Source organism: Erinaceus europaeus, chromosome 6 (genome assembly GCF_950295315.1).
Source record: "Erinaceus europaeus chromosome 6, mEriEur2.1, whole genome shotgun sequence".
Classification (NCBI taxonomy): domain Eukaryota; kingdom Metazoa; phylum Chordata; class Mammalia; order Eulipotyphla; family Erinaceidae; genus Erinaceus; species Erinaceus europaeus.
This window is the reverse complement of record NC_080167.1, coordinates 6,097,303-6,112,753: the sequence shown is the minus strand read 5'-3', so window position 1 is coordinate 6,112,753 and position 15,451 is coordinate 6,097,303. Positions and strand designations below refer to the sequence as shown.

Below are 15,451 nucleotides of genomic sequence, written 5' to 3'. Positions count from 1 at the left end.
AAATAAAATCTTTAACAAAAAAAAAAAAAGAAAGAATGAATGAAAGAAAAAAAAGCTAAAAAAGCAGCTCTTCAGTCTTTCCACTTTATGATCCTAAGAAATTCATAAATAGAGAGGAAAGTTCTGGTGTTCATTTAGCAAGTCAGACTCAATCAACACTCCCCCTCCACTTCCCTGTCACAGAGGTACATTGGTACATTTCTTTTCTTCTTTCTTTCCCTTTTTTTTTTTTTTTTAAACCAGAGCACTGCTCAACTCTGCTTATGTGGTGAGGGGGATTGAACCTGGGACTTTGGAGCCTAAAGCATGAGAATCTCTGCAGAACCATTATGCTACCTACCCCTGCCCCAGAGGTACATTTCTAGCTCCTGCCGGAGTAGCATGAGTGCTTTCCTTTATCACAAAAGTCTACCTGTCCTTCTGTAGACTAATTTACACAAAAGAGTAGTACCGAGGTGGTAAGTTTTGCTTGATTTTCTGTGTCCTTCCCGCTCTTGATCCTCTTTTGAATGTTTGTTTCCTCTAAATAATTTAATGCATTAATTTCTGTTATTATGTAACTACTGAATTTCTATTCCTCCTGCTAAGTTAGCAAACTATGGGTATCCTAATAGCTGAAAATTTTAATGTATTTTGACATCACTTTTGTTCAGCACAGTGCTTGGCCTATAATAGGTTTCTAACTAAGGTCAATCAGAGAAGATTTGTTCTTAAATCTTCAATATCAAACTGCTTAAATATCAAACTGCTGAAGCTACACTAGATTATAGCTAGTCTAAGCTTAATTTTATAGTTTCCCCTTCTTTGTTTCTTAAATCCCACCTATGAGTGTGATAATCTGGTATTCCTCTTCTTCCTTCTGGCATATTTAACAACATGATTCCTTCAGATTCTATTCAACATGTAGCAAAACAGAAGATTTCATCATTTCTTACAATGGAGTAGTACTTCATTATATACTATATTATATTATAATGTATTGTATTATATTATATTAACTTATTTTTATTTTTAAATCTTTATTTTATTTATTTATTCCCTTTTGTTGCTCTTGTTGTTTTATTGTTGTAGTTATTATTATTGTTGTTGTAGTTGTTGTTGGATAGGACAGAGAGAAATGGACAGAGGAGGGGAAGACAGAGAGGGGGAGAGAGACAGACACCTGCAGACCTGCTTCACCGCCTGTGAAGCGACTCCCCTGCAGGTGGGGAGCCGGGTTCGAACCGGGAACCTTATGCCGGTCCTTGAGCTTAGCGCCACGTGGGCTTAACCCGCTGCGCTACCGCCCGGCTCCCTATTAATGTATTTTTAATAATGTGTGTGTGAGAGAGACAAGAACACTGCTCAGCTTTGATTTATGGTGAGGCCTGGAGGCTGAAACTGGGACCTCAGAACCTCAGTCATGACAGTCTTTTGAGTAACCATCATAGTATCCCTTCAGCCCTGATGAGTAGTGTTTCATATGTGTACATATGCCACAACTTTTTTTTCTTTCCTTTTTAAAAATTTGTTTATAGGAGAGGTGGCAGGTAGCGCAGCGGGTTAAGCAGCGTACATGTCGCAAAGCGCAAGGACCGGAGTAAGGATCCCAGTTCAAGCCCCCGGCTCCCCACCTGCAGCGGAGTCGCTTCACAGGCGGTGAAGCAGGTCTGCAGGTGTCTGTCTTTCTCTCCCCCTCTCTGTCTTCCCCTCCTCTCTCCATTTCTCTCTGTCCTATCCTACAATGACGACATCAATAATAACTACAATAAAACAACAAGGGCAACGAAAGGGGATAAATAAATATTTTGAAAAAAGATTTGTTTATTGAGAGAGAATCAGAGCATCATTTTCACATGCAATGCTAGGAGTCAGATATCTTTCTCTATCTCTCATCTATATATCTATATCTATCTATATACCTGAACTATAAGTCCCATTTTTTTTTTCTTTTCTTTATTTATTTTCCCTTTTGTTGCCCTTGTTATTTTATTGTTGTAGTTATTATTGTTGTTGTTGTTGGAAGGACAGAGAGAAAGGGAGAGAGGAGGGGAAGACAGAGAGGGGGAGAGAAAGACAGACACCTGCAGACCTGCTTCACCGCCTGTGAAGCGACTCCCCTGTAGGTGGGGAGCCGGGGCTCGAACCCTTGCGCTTTGCGCCACGTGCGCTTAACCCGCTGCTCTACCGCCTGACTCCCTCTTTTTCTTTTTCTTTACCAGAGCACTGCACAGCTCAGGCTTATGGTGGTGTAGGGGACTGAACCTGGGGCCGGGGAGCCTCAGGCATGAAAGCCTGTTTGCATAACCATTATGCTGTCTCCCCTAAGCTTTTAAGATTTTATTTATTTCTGAGAAAGATAGGAGAGAAAAACAAGCAGACATCCCTCTGGCACATATGCAGCCGGGGATCCAACGGACGACCTCATGCTTGAGAGTCCAAAGCTTTACCACTGCGCCACCTCCCGGACCACAAGTCCCATGGTGCTATTAAGCGCTCAGCCTAGAGAGCAAAACAGACACTCCATAAGGACCCGGATGTGCGCATCAAACTACATTTCCCAGAATACCTCACGCTCCGGTCTCCACTATATATGGTCCATCCGGGTTCTTCGAGATGCTGTTTGGCGACTCGTCGCCATTCCGGGAGCAGCTCGGCCTCGGCCCCGGCCCAGAGGCGAGTTTCCTTCGCTGTGTCGGAGACGCCAGTCCCGACACCAAGCCAGCCAGCCCTCTCCGCTGCGCCGCGGCGGGAGAGCGTGTCCGGCCGGCCGGCGGGGCCCGCGCGCCTTCCCTCGCCTCCCCTGCCCCGCCGCCTCCGCCCCGCCAGGCCCGGCCCGGACCCCCGAGCCCCGGCCTCCACCTCCCTGTGGGTCACCGCCGCCGCTGGGCTCGTCAGCCCCGCCCGAAGCTTCTCCTCCCTGTTTCGAGAAGCCAAGGAAGGAAACAAGGAAAAATGTCGCCATGAAGGCCGAGAACCGCTGCCGCCGCCGCCGCCCCCCGCCGGCCCCGAACGCCATGAGCCTGGGTCCCCGCCGCGCCCGCCCCGCTCCGACCGCCGCCGCCGCCGAGGCCCCCGTTGATGCCGCAGAGCTCCCCCAGCGCCGCCGCCACCGCCTCCGACATGGACAAGAACAGCGGCCCCGGCAGCTCCTCCGCCTCCTCGGGCAGCAGCAAAGCGCAGCAGCCGCCCCGCTCCGCGTCGGCGGGGCCGGCCGGCGAGTCTAAACCCAAGAGCGGTGAGTGGGGCGGCGCGGGGCGGGGGCCTGGCCGGGGCGCTGCTTTCCGCGGGGGCTCGATCGCGGGGGCTCGATCGCGGGGGCTCGATCGCCGGGGCTCGATCGCGGGGGCTCGATCGCGGGGGCTCGATCGCGGGGGCTCGATCGCCGGGGCTCGATCGCGGGGGCTCGATCGCGGGGGCTCGATCGCGGGGCTGGATCGCGGGGCTCGATCGCCGGGGCTCGATCGCGGGGGCTCGATCGCGGGGCTCGATCGCCGGGGCTCGATCGCGGGGGCTCGATCGCGGGGCTGGATCGCGGGGCTCGATCGCTCTCTCGCTCGCACCGCGTCCCCCCCCAGCTCCTCGAGTCTCTGTGCGGCGGCGCTCACGACGCCCCGGAGAAGTAGGTGTCGCCCGGTGTTGGTTGGTTGGTTTGTTTTTGCAGACGGGGAGGCCGAGGTGCAGGACAAGGTAAGGCCGCCGCCACTCAGCAGCAGCCTGGAGACCTGCTTCGTCTGAGTCATCAGTCCCCGGCGCTGGAAGCCACCAAGTTGTCCCACCCTTGAGTGTTGAGCTGGCCCAGTGCCCCAGGTTGAAACAGGAGAGGGTGGGGCTCGGGGAATGTCAGGAACTCCGACCCTTTTATTTATATATATAGAAACTTTTAAAAAATAATTTATTTATTCCCTTTTTGTTGCCCTTATTGTTTCATTGTCGTAGTTATTATTGTTGTTGTTGATGATGTTGTTGGATAGGACAGAGAGAAATGGAGAGAGGAGGGGAAGACAGAGAGGGGGAGAGAAAGACAGACACCTGCAGACCTGCTTCACCGCCTGTGAAGCGACTCCCCTGCAGGTGGGGAGCCGGGGGCTCCAACCGGGATCCTTATGCCGGTCCCTGCGCTTTGCGCCACCTGCGCTTAACCCGCGCTACCGCCCGACTCCCTCAGCCTTATTTTTAATAACCTGCTTCCCCCACACCCTCCTGGATCTGTTTTTCCCGTTCAAGAGGACTCAGCCTTGGATGGATTTGTTCCATGCGGAGTCGAGGTTAAGAGCAAAGGCTCTACATTTGGTCTTTTTTTTTTTTTTTTTTTTAAATATTCCCTTTTGTTGCCCTTATTTTTTATTTTTATTTTATTTTTTTCCTTGCTTTATTGTAGTTATTATTGTTGTTATTGATGTCATTGTTGTTGGATAGGACAGAGAAATGGAGAGAGGAGGGGAAGACAGAGAGGGGGAGAGAAAGACAGACACCTGCAGACCTGCTTCACCGCCTGTGAAGCGACTCCCCTGCAGGTGGGGAGCCGGGGCTCGAACCGGGATCCACGTGCGCTTAACCCACTGTGCTACCTCTGACTCCTTTGGATTTGGTCTTTAAGTATTGACAGACCTTTGAGTGTCTGAATTCCCTTACCTGTAAAAGTGGAGATAATTAAAGTTAAGGAAGTTAATCTCGAAAGTAGATCATGAGCTTGGAACATCTCACCCCTACTGCAGCGAATACACATCTTGTCCCCAGTCTAAGGCGCAAGCCGTGGCCTCTCAGAGGGGAGGTTTTGTCATTTGGGTAGTCTTGCTTCTTGCTGTCAGACTGTCAGTCACGATGGTAGTGGATAGTATTTGTTGTACCATGCGCCACCTACTGGGCGAGGCTTTCACATCTGTTACCTGTTCAGCAAGGTGGGATTGTTCACATCCACAGAAGGAACTGGCTGATAGGCCAGAAGCTCAGGAGCTGACAGCCTGCTGTTGAAAATCCTCAGTCTGCAAAGCCTGTGCGCTAATCTCTGCCATTTAGTGCCCTTTGCGATAATGTTGGTGGCCAGTGGAAGATGTTTCCATGGGGAGTGGGAAGTGTGTAGCAGAGAAGGGAAAAACTTCTTAAAATTAATAGACTCACTTAAAATCAGACAGGAAACCCTGGGAGGCTGACTTGAGTTCACAGTCCACATGAGGTTACTTGCAGGGTCTAGGAGACTCGTGTACCTGCTGTGGCAGGGACTTGACAGACTGCTTGTGGAATTCAGATACAAACATGTTTCAGGGACTATGACAGGCGTTACCGCGGACTCTCCAGCCTTGGCAGATGGTATGTAGTATGCAGGCTAGTTTCGTACACGCCTGCCTTCACCCCAGATCTCTGGACTTACAGGGCAGCCAGTCCTTTTGGCAGGTGTCTCAGCTGGTTCTGAGTGCTCTGAATGTTTGTCAGTGTAGTTGGGAATCACTTTCTGTCTGCACTCGATTCCTACATGTATAGTTAAGGCTGTAGGGCTCCTGTTTAAACCCACTTCAATACAATCCTGCCTGAGTCGGCTGCAGTACATCCTTGAGTTCAGTGTTTAGTAAGGCAGCAGCTGGAAGTTTGGGATGACCCCAGTAAGATACTGGCCTGTTGGAAAAGTCATGATGTATTTTCCTAGGGTTTTCTACACAAAAAAATGCACCGTGACTCTTTGTGACAGCCCTATAAGATAGGTATTCAAAGCATCTTACTCAAATTTTTCATGAATTTGACTGTTGATTAGAGGAATTCTGATTACTCAACAGGAAGATAAAGAATTCTATTGTAGTTTGGCTAAAGCTAATATTTGTCACTATTCAATGTTTTAAACAGATTTGTATAGAATAAATATTAAATTGCTGAGTGAGTTTTTTTTTTTTTTTTTGCCTTCAGTGTATAACTGGGGCTTGGTGCTGGTACTACGAATCCACTGCTCCTAGTGACACCCCCCCCATTTTATTTGATAGGACAGATGAATTAGGGGGGAGGGAGAGAAAATCACCAACAGACCTGCTTCACCGCTTGTGAAGTGGTAGGGAGCGGGGGGCTCGAATCCCGGGTCCTTGCACATAGTTACTATGTGAGCTTAACTTGGTGCCACCGCCCTGCCCCAGATTCATTCTTCTTCTTCTTCTTCTTCTTTTTTTTTTTTTAAATTTTTGCCACCAGGGTTATCACTGGGGCTCCAACACTCCCACTCCTAGAGACTATTCTCCCCCTTTCTTTTTTTGGAGATTGAGAAAGGGTGAGAGAGGGGAAGAGGGAAAATAGAAACACGTGTAGCACTGCTCTGTTGCTTATAAAGCTTCCATTCTGTGGGTGAGGACCAGGGCTTGAAGCGGGGTCCTCTAAATGGCATTGTGCACCGGATGTACCACTAGCTACCCCTGGGTTCATTCTCATGACCTGAAGGAAGTGACTGTCTGTATCTGTCTGTCTGTCTGCCCACTGCTTAGCTCTGTGGTGCTAGGACCTGGGATCTTGGACCCTCATGTATGAAAGTCTTTGCATAACCACTGTGCTATCTCTCTGGCAGGAAGTGATTTTTTTAAAAAGCAATTACAACACTTGTTCACCTCAACTCAAAAGCTTCTGATTAAAGAGATAACTTATTTAAAGGAATTAAAAATAATGTTTTATGTATCTGTTATAATTATTATTTTTACCAGAGCACTGCTCAGCCTCTGGCATATGGTGGTGCAGGAGACTGAACCTGGGACTTTGGAGCCTCAGACATGAAAGTCTCTGTGTAACCATTATGCCTCTACCCTCCGCCCTGACAGCATTGATTAATTTTTTAAATATATATTAGTTCGAGGGGGTAGAGAACCAGAGCATCACTGACATACATTGTGGGGTCTTGAACTTGGGACCTCACACTTTCAAGTCTAAGCTCTTGCCACTGTCCTTGTATTAGTTTTTGCTTAATGTGTTAGAAAACGTCTCCATGTTTGTCATTGCTAGTGCTTGCCTTACTGGCTGCTTCTGTGTACATTCTCTCAGTGAAAAAGAAAGATAGGTTTGTAGCTAGACTTTACCAGCCATAATCCATATAACTCAATCAAGAAACTCATTAAATCCCTAGCACCCCTTGTATCAGTTGATGCTCTGGTTTTCTCTCTCTCCAGACTCTTCAACTTTAATAAGTCCTTTTTATGGGGCGGGCGGAAGGGGAGTGGGTTAAGCGCACGTGGTGCAAAGCATAAAGGCTGGTGTAAGGATCCCAGTTCCAGCCGCCAGCTCCCCACCTGCAGGGGAGTCGTTTCATGGATGGTGAAGCAGGTCTGCAGGTGTCTGTCTTTCTCTTCCCCTCTATGTCTTCCCCTCATTTCTCTATTTCTCTCTGTCCTATCCAACAACAACAGCTATAACAACAATAACAACTACAACAAGGGCAAAAAAATGGGGGAAAATGGCCTCTAGGAGTAGTAATACAGACATTGAGCCTCAGCAATGAACCTGGAGGCAAAAAAAAGAAGTGCCTTTTATAAAAGAAAAGGATGCGGAGGCAGGGTAGGTAGCCATCTCAAGTGGCGTAGGAAGATTACTGGCTAAGTTTTCCTTGAATTGGCACCAGGGTTATTGCTGGGCTCAGTGCCCACACGACAGATCCTGGTAGCCACTTCTTTTTTTTTTTTTAATATTTATTTATTTAATCTTTATTTTTCTCTTTTGTTTGTTTATTTAATCCTTATTTTCCCTTTTGTTGCCCTTGTTTTATTTTAATTGTTATTGATGTTGTTGGATAGGACAAAGAAAAGTGGAGAGAGGAGGGGAAGACAGAGGGAGAGAGAAAGACAGACACCTGCAGACCTGCTTCACTGCCTGTGAAGCGACATCCCTTCAGGTGGGGATCCGGGGGCTCGAACCTGGATCCTTATGCCGGGTCCTTGCACTTTGCACCATGTGCGCTTAACCCCTGTGCTACCACCCGACTCTCTGTTTTGTTTCTCTGCCCTGTCAAATTAAAATACATATTTAATGTTACACACACAGGGCTCTGTTCTGACTTGTGGTGCTGTTGGGGACTAAACTTGGGGCCTTAGAGTATACGGCATGTAAGTTTTTTATATCATCACTGTGCTGTCTCCCCAGCCCCATTTAGAACCTTTTATACAGTGACGTTAATCTAGCAAAAGAGAAGATGCTGATTTAGAATAATTCTGTGAAAAGTTTTCTGGAGTATTCAAAAGTTGGCTTAATACGTGATGTCTTGATTCTGCTGGAAGTTGTTGAAAGGATCTCCGTGTTCTGAGTACTGAGTTGAACAAGGTTCAGGTAAAAAGACATAACTTGCCTTTCGTCAGGGTATTCAGGACTAAAGTCGTTCAGATTTTAAATAATTTTCTCTCCTTTTCTGAAAGGGAAAAACGAAAAAGAAACTTTGGTTTTTCTCTTCTGAGCCATGTTATGTCCTAGACACTCATTTGCTTCGCGCTGCATGGCCCGTGGCTGCATGGCGCGTGGCTGCATGGCGCGTGGCTGCATGGCGCGTGGCTGCCTGGTGCATGGCTACATGGCGCATGGACGCACTCGAGTCTTTGCTTCTGTAGCTGGTTCACTGCCTGCTCATCACACACAGGAATGAGATTGGCCTGCTGGGAGACTCCTGATCTTTTTAATTTATTATTTTTTTTTAATGATAGAGACAGCCAGATGGTGAGGAGGGGGAGATAGATAGAGAGAGAGACACTTGCAGCACTGCTTGACCACTCAGAGCTTCCCCCCAGCAGGTGGGGACTGGGTCCTTGCACATTGTAATTTGCACTTAGGCAGCTGCGCCGTCACCACCCGGCCCCTGAGAGTTTCTTGATCTTTCCAGCTGGAGTGGCATTACCTCACTTTCTTGCCTTGAATAACAGTTCCAAACATTCACCTGACTAACATTCCTTTTCTTGGATATATGTCCATAGCTCCTTTCCAGAGGGCAAAGATGCAGTGCCATGAACTCTGAGCAATGAATATCCTAGGGAGACCCAGATGAGAGAGCAGGTTTGAGTTTTGGGGAAAGTAGTTAATTAATTAATTAATTTTGGATAGAGACAGAAATTGAGAGGGATGGGGGAATATAGAGGGAGGGAAACAGTCTGTGAAGCTTTCCCCTTCAGGTGAGAACCAGGGGTTTGAACCGGGGTCCTTCGACATGGTGTAATGCATGTGCTCAACCAGGTGTGCCAGCCATCACCTGGCCCCAGGGAAATAGTTTAGAAAGATCAAAGAAAGTATACAGAGGCAGAGTTTCGGGAGTTGATGGACAAACAGTGGACCCTGACCTAGAAGCAGGCCCTGTCCCATCCTCTTGGGTGGGGGATGATTCTGCTAGGGAGTTACAGGAAGGTGAGGTATTATGCAGCAGTTATTTTGAGGTTGGAGATTTGAAGTTCTCTCTCAACACTTCCTGTTACTTCAGAGGCAGGCTAAGTTAATAGTGGTAATCTCCCTTGAAAAGTCTTTCTTTTTCATTAAAAGACTTTATTTATTTATTAATGAGGAACATAGGAGAGAGAAAGAGCCAGACATCACTCTGGTACATGTGCTTCCGGGGATTGAACTCAGGACCTCATGCTTGAGAGTCTGATGTTTTATCCACTGTGCCACCTCCTGGACCACAACAAGTGTTTCTGAAGGGGCTAGGTGGCGCACCTGGTTAAGTGCTCACATTACAATGCACAAGGACCCAGGTTCAAGCCCCCTGGTCCCCACCTGCAGGGGGAAAGTTTCAGACCTCTAGATTCCACATATGAGAGAAACCATCAGGTAGTTGTCTTTCATCTCTTTATTTTTTAGGTATTTATTTATTCCCTTTTGCTGCCTTTGTTTTATTGTTGTAGTTACTATTGTTGTTATTGAGTCGTCGTTGTTGGATAGGACAGAGAGAAATGGAGAGAGGAGGGGAAGACAGAGGGGGAGAGAAAGAGAGACACCTGCAGACCTGCTTCACCGCCTGTGAAGCGACGCCCCTGCAGGTGGGGAACCGGGGGCTTGAACTGGATCCTTACTCGGGTCCTTGCTCTTTGTGCCACGTCCCCTTAACCCACTGCACTACCGCCCGATTCCCTCATCTCATTTCGTGAAGCATCATCATCCTGACTAAGCATCATCATCCTGACTAGGAGGGTTTTTGAAGGCTTTGAAAATGGAGGTGACTTGAAGCCATGAATTGAAACAACTCAGAAAAGTTATAAGAGGGCTAGGGAAATGGCATAATGGTTATGCGAAAAGACTTTCATGGTTGCGGCTCTGAGGCTGCCAGTTCAGTCCCAGCACCACCACAAGCCAGGATTTCAGGGCCTGTTGGCTGGCTTTCTTGCAGACATGGCTGTGTCGGAAGTCTAGTAGATGTTCCTGACAGGGATGATTGGGTTTTATTAATGATGGCTTTTCAAATAGTAACAGCAGCTGTGTGCCAACCACTGTGGTAGGCATTTTACACGAGTCTTAATCTTCATTACCCGTGAGAGGAAGGATAGACAAGAAAACAAGTTGAGCGGGTTACAGTAATTGGTACAAGTGGGTTCCTACAAAGTCCTGTGCAGTGTTTACACATACTCTTTGTACCCGCTTAGCAAGAGGGCAACTTAACTGGCTCGGCACCCCCTCTCCCTCTCATTCAGAATTGCTAGTGTCATTTGGATCGAACTGTCCTCAGTGACTCTGTAGTTAGGCCATAGGTGCCCCTCCCGAGGTGCTTGTCCACCGCGCTAGCTGACGGGTAAAGCAACTCGTGATTGCAGCGTGAGTCAGCAGCCGAAACTTCCTGGCTGGCAGCCCGACTTCTGTGCTTTGCCACCTGTTAGAACTCGAACTAGAGGGGTTGATGCCAGACTATTTAACTGAGAAAGGGATCACTTTTAACTTGGGATGGGGTAAGAGACTGAGGTGTGCTTGCTGTTGTTTGACAGAGGCCTTTTCCTCTTAGGGAAACGGGCACTGTTGGCAGGGGAATGAGCTTTTTCAGAGAATATGTTTCCTGGGAACATGGCTTGACACTTGTGTTTTCTGAAACCTGAAGTAGCATCTCGTTGCTGTCTCCTACCAGAGAAAGGCGGGCAGAATTTTGCCTTCAATTTACATATATACCCTGGAAAGTTGTCTGTAAAACATCTCAAAAATAGTACTCTGAATTTTATCTCTAGGTCCCAGGCTTGAATGTACACGTCAATCTCTAGCTGCCTGTCGGCTGCGTTTAGAGATAGGAGCCAGCCTCTTTGCTCTCAAGGAGTGGGAAACAAGTTGAGGGAGTGGATTTGAGCAGCCAAATCATGAATCCATGTGTAGTCAGTTGTAATCAGTTTTAGAGAAGCAGTAGTCCACTGCCCACCCAAGAGCAACTCTGTTGGCATTCGGAAATTGTTTTCTTGCCAGTGTGGTAAAAGTAGAAGAGAGGAAAACAGCCCATTTGCTGAAGTGCCGACTTCCTTTCTGGAGCCTCTAAAGTATAGGCTCTGCCTTTACCCAAATCTGTGTAGATCACTAGGTGCTTGTTTTGAAAATGATCGAGCAAATGCAGGATCATCTGCAACAGTTTTGGATAATGAGGTTGGGAGAATAGGTATTTACATTTTTTAAAAAATATTTTCCTTTCGTTGCCCTTGTTTTTTATTACTGTTGTAGTTATTATTGTTGTAATTGGTGGTGTCGTTGTTAGGACAGAAAGAAATGGAGAGAGGAGGGGAAGACGGGGAGAGAAAGACAGACACCTGCAGACCTGCTTCACCGCCTGTGAAGTGACTCCCCTGAAGGTGGGGAGGGGAGGGCTCGAACCGGGATCCTTATGCCGGGTCCTTGCACTTTGTGCCATGTGCGCTTAACCCGCTGCGCTACCACCCGACTCCTGATAATAGGTATTTTTTGTTTGTTTTGTTTTTACTGTCATTATTATTATTATTATTATTATTATTACCAGAGCTCTGTTCAACTCTGGTTTATGTTGGTGCGGGGATTGAAACTGGGACTTCAAAGCTCTGTTCATTGCCTTTGAGGATTAGGGATGTGTGAATATGCTCCTGGATTAATAAATTGAAGATAATGTCGTTTGTGTAAAATGTGTGACAGGTATATAAATAAAGAGTAAAAGTAAATTAAACACTGATTTATAGGTTGACAAATCATTCTGCATTTCAGAATTAAAATGTTTTCTCTCATGCTTATGCTGATTTAATATGCTCTTAGAGGTATTTTCCTTTTTTTTTTTCTTCCTACCAGATCACTGCTTAGCTCTGGTTTATGGTGGTGCTTTGGATTGTACCTGGGACCTAGGACCTTTCAACATGTACATTCTTCTTTTTCTTCTCCTCCTCCTCCTTTTTTTTTTTTTTAACCAGAGCACTCACTTCTCAGCTCTGGCTTGTGGTATGGGGGGGATTGAACCTGGGACCTTGGAGCCTCAGGCTTGAGAATCTCTTTGCATAACCATTATGCTATCGACCCTCTGCCCCTATGTATTTATTTTTTAAACTTTATACTAATACTCTCTTTAAAAAAGTCTTACTAATGAGAGGGAGGGTAGAGAAAGAACACCAGAGCATCACTCTGTCACAAGTGATACCAGGGCTCGAACTCAGGACTTGAGAGTCCTACTGCACCACCTCCTGTGCTGCTGCTTGTAGAACTTAAAGGGAATTAATCTTCTGTCTTGCTTCCTGATAAATACCTTCCCCTAACATAGGCACAGGATTTTTCTCCTCTCGGGTAATGAATTGTTGCCACTTGGTATGATTTGGTAGGTAATTTTTGGCTCTGGGATTGTTAAAAATATTTTCATAAAAATTAATGATAGGGGGAGTCGGGCGGTAGCGCAGCGAGCTAAGCGCACGTGGCGCAAAACACAAGGACCGGCGTAAGGACCCTGGTTCGAGCCCCTGGCTCCCCACCTGCAGGGAAGTCTCTTCACAGGCGGTGAAGCAGGTCTGCAGGTGTCTATCTTTCTCTCCCCCTCTTTGTCTTCCCCTTCCTCTCTCTATTTCTCTCTGTCCTATCCAACAATGACAACAACGACATCAATAACAATAATAACTACAACAATAAAACAACAAGGGCAACAAAAGGAAATAAATATAAAAATATTAAAAAAAATTGATAGGGGAGTTGGGTGGTAGTACTTGCATTAAGCGCACATGGCACGAAGCACAAGGACCGGCGGAAGGATCCCGGTTCAATCCCTTGGCTCCCCACCTGCAGGGGAGTCGCTTCACAGGCGGTGAAGCAGGTCTGCAGGTGTCTGTCTTTCTCTCCTCCTCTCTGTCTTCCCCTCCTCTCTCCATTTCTGTGTCCTATCCAATAATGACAACATCAATAACAACAATAATAACTACAACAACAATAAAAAGCAACAAGGGCAACAAAAGGCAAAATAAATATAAAAAAATAATGATAGTGGGGGTCACGTGGTGGGGTACCTGGTTAAGCACACACATTATAGTGAGCAAGGACCCAGGTTCAAGCCTCTGGTCCCCACCTGCAGGGGGAAAGCTTCACGAGTGGTGAAGCAGGGTTGCAGGTGTCTGTCTCTCTCTATGCCCCCTCCCCTCTCAATTTCCCTGTGTCTACCCAATAATAAATATTTAAAAAATTAATGTTAGCATTTTCAGAACCAAAAGATACTACCACATTATGTCAGGTGGGAACACTCTCCTTTTGGATAGCAGGGTAAGCCACTTCCTATCACTTTGTCTAAATGATTATTTATTTTAGAAGAACCTGTCCTTTCTTTTCTTGGGCCCACTGGTGGCAGCCTCTCCAGAATTATCTTTCTTTTTTTTTGCCTCTAGGGTTATCACTGGGGCTCGGTGCCTGCACCACGAATCCACTGCTCCTGAAGGCAACATTTTGTTGCCCTTATTGTTGGATAGGACAGAGAGAAATGGAGAAAGGAGGGAACGCCTGCAGACCTGCTTCACCACTTGAGAAGCCACCCCCCTGCAGGTGGAGAGTCGGGGGCTCGAGCTGGGATCCTTATGCCAGTTTTTTGTGCTGTGCGCCATGTGCACCTAACCCACTGCACCACCACCATGCCCCTTATTTGTTTATTAGTTTATTTATATTTCCACCAGAGTTATCAGTGGGACTCAGTGCCTGTGTGACGAATCCCCTGTTCCTGGTGGCTGGTTTTTTCTTCTGTGATAGGACAGAGAAATAGAGAGGGGGCTGGGGGGAAAGATAGACGCACACCTGCAGCATTGCTTCACCACTTGTGCACCTTCCTTTCTGCAGTTGTTGCTGGGGCTTGAACCCAAGTCCTCCCACATGGTAATGTGCATTCAGCCGGATGCACCACCCTCTGGACCCTGGATGAGTTTTTCCAAGAGCAGTGGTTAAACTCTAAGAGAGAGACTGAACTGCTCCTCTGTGGTCTGCTGTACGATGTGTTTGTTCTGAGGAGAGGACCCTGTAGGCTTCATCATTTGCACAGATAACACTCCCTTACTTGTGTGGTGTCTTGCCGAGAGCACATTAATGCTTTGACTCCAATCTAGATTTCTTGGAGACGATATAAAGGCCCACTTGCCCTTGTTTAAATAGTTTTGTTGGGTTTGTGGAGTACAACTCAGTATGTTTCATTTCTTAAGGAATTCTTTTGCTTTTCTTTTTTTCAGATGGAAAGAACTCAAGTGGATCCAAGCGCTATAATCGCAGACGTGAACCTTCCTACCCCAAAAATGAAAATTTTAGCAACCAGTCCCGTCGCTCCAATTCACAGAAAAGCAAAACTTTTAATAAGATGCCTCCTCAAAGGGGTGGCGGCAGCAGCAAACTGTTTAGCTCTTCTTTTAATGGTGGAAGACGAGATGAGGTATGACTTTTAAGGAGTGGGTTTTTTTTTTTTTTAACCAGAGCAGTGATCAGCTCTGGCTTATGGTGGTGCTGGGGATTGAACCTGGGACCATGGGACTTTGGAGCCTCAGGCAGGGCAGTCAGTTTTCATAACCATTATGCTATCTACCCCTGCCCAAGAGTGTCCTTTTAATTTTTTTATTATTATGTTTTTAAGTATTTGATAGAGAAATTGAGAAGAGATACCTGCAGCACTGCTTCACTACTCAGTAAGCTCCCTCCCTGCTGGTGGGAACCAGGGACTTGAACCCAGGTCCTTGTACATGATAACATGTACACTCAACTTGGTGTACCACCACTCAACCCCCTCCACCTCCCGCCTCCCCTCCTTTTTAATCTTTTTAATTTAACGTATATCCTTTCTTGGGGCCGTGCGATGGTGCACCCAGTTAAGCACACATAGGACTAAGTATAAGAATTTGAGTTTGAGGGGGTCGGGCGGTGGCGCAGTGGGTTAAGCGCATGTGGCGCAAAGCGCAAGGACCGGCATAAAGATCCCGGTTCAAGTCCCCGGCTCCCCACCTACAGGGGGGTCGCTTCACAGGCGGTGAAGCAGGTCTGCAGGTGTCTATCTTTCTCTCCCCCTCTCTGTCTTCCCCTCCCTCTCTCCATTTCTCTCTGTCCTATCCAACAA

General features: G+C 47.0%; 1 protein-coding gene across 3 annotated transcripts in view; it reads left to right on the top strand.

Annotated features, from left to right (window-relative positions):
* The first annotated feature begins 2,908 nt into the window (after positions 1-2,908).
* Positions 2,909-15,451, top strand: part of RNF10 (ring finger protein 10) — a 41,733-nt gene continuing 29,190 nt past the window's right edge. For all 3 annotated transcript variants that reach the window (XR_009550373.1, XM_060192975.1, XM_007525273.3), the window contains exons 1-2: positions 2,909-3,217; positions 14,580-14,776. Coding sequence is in view for 2 of the 3 variants with exons in the window: in XM_060192975.1 (XP_060048958.1) it covers positions 3,061-3,217; positions 14,580-14,776 (354 nt within the window). In the remaining variant the exon portion in view is untranslated. The remainder of the gene's footprint in view (positions 3,218-14,579; positions 14,777-15,451) is intronic.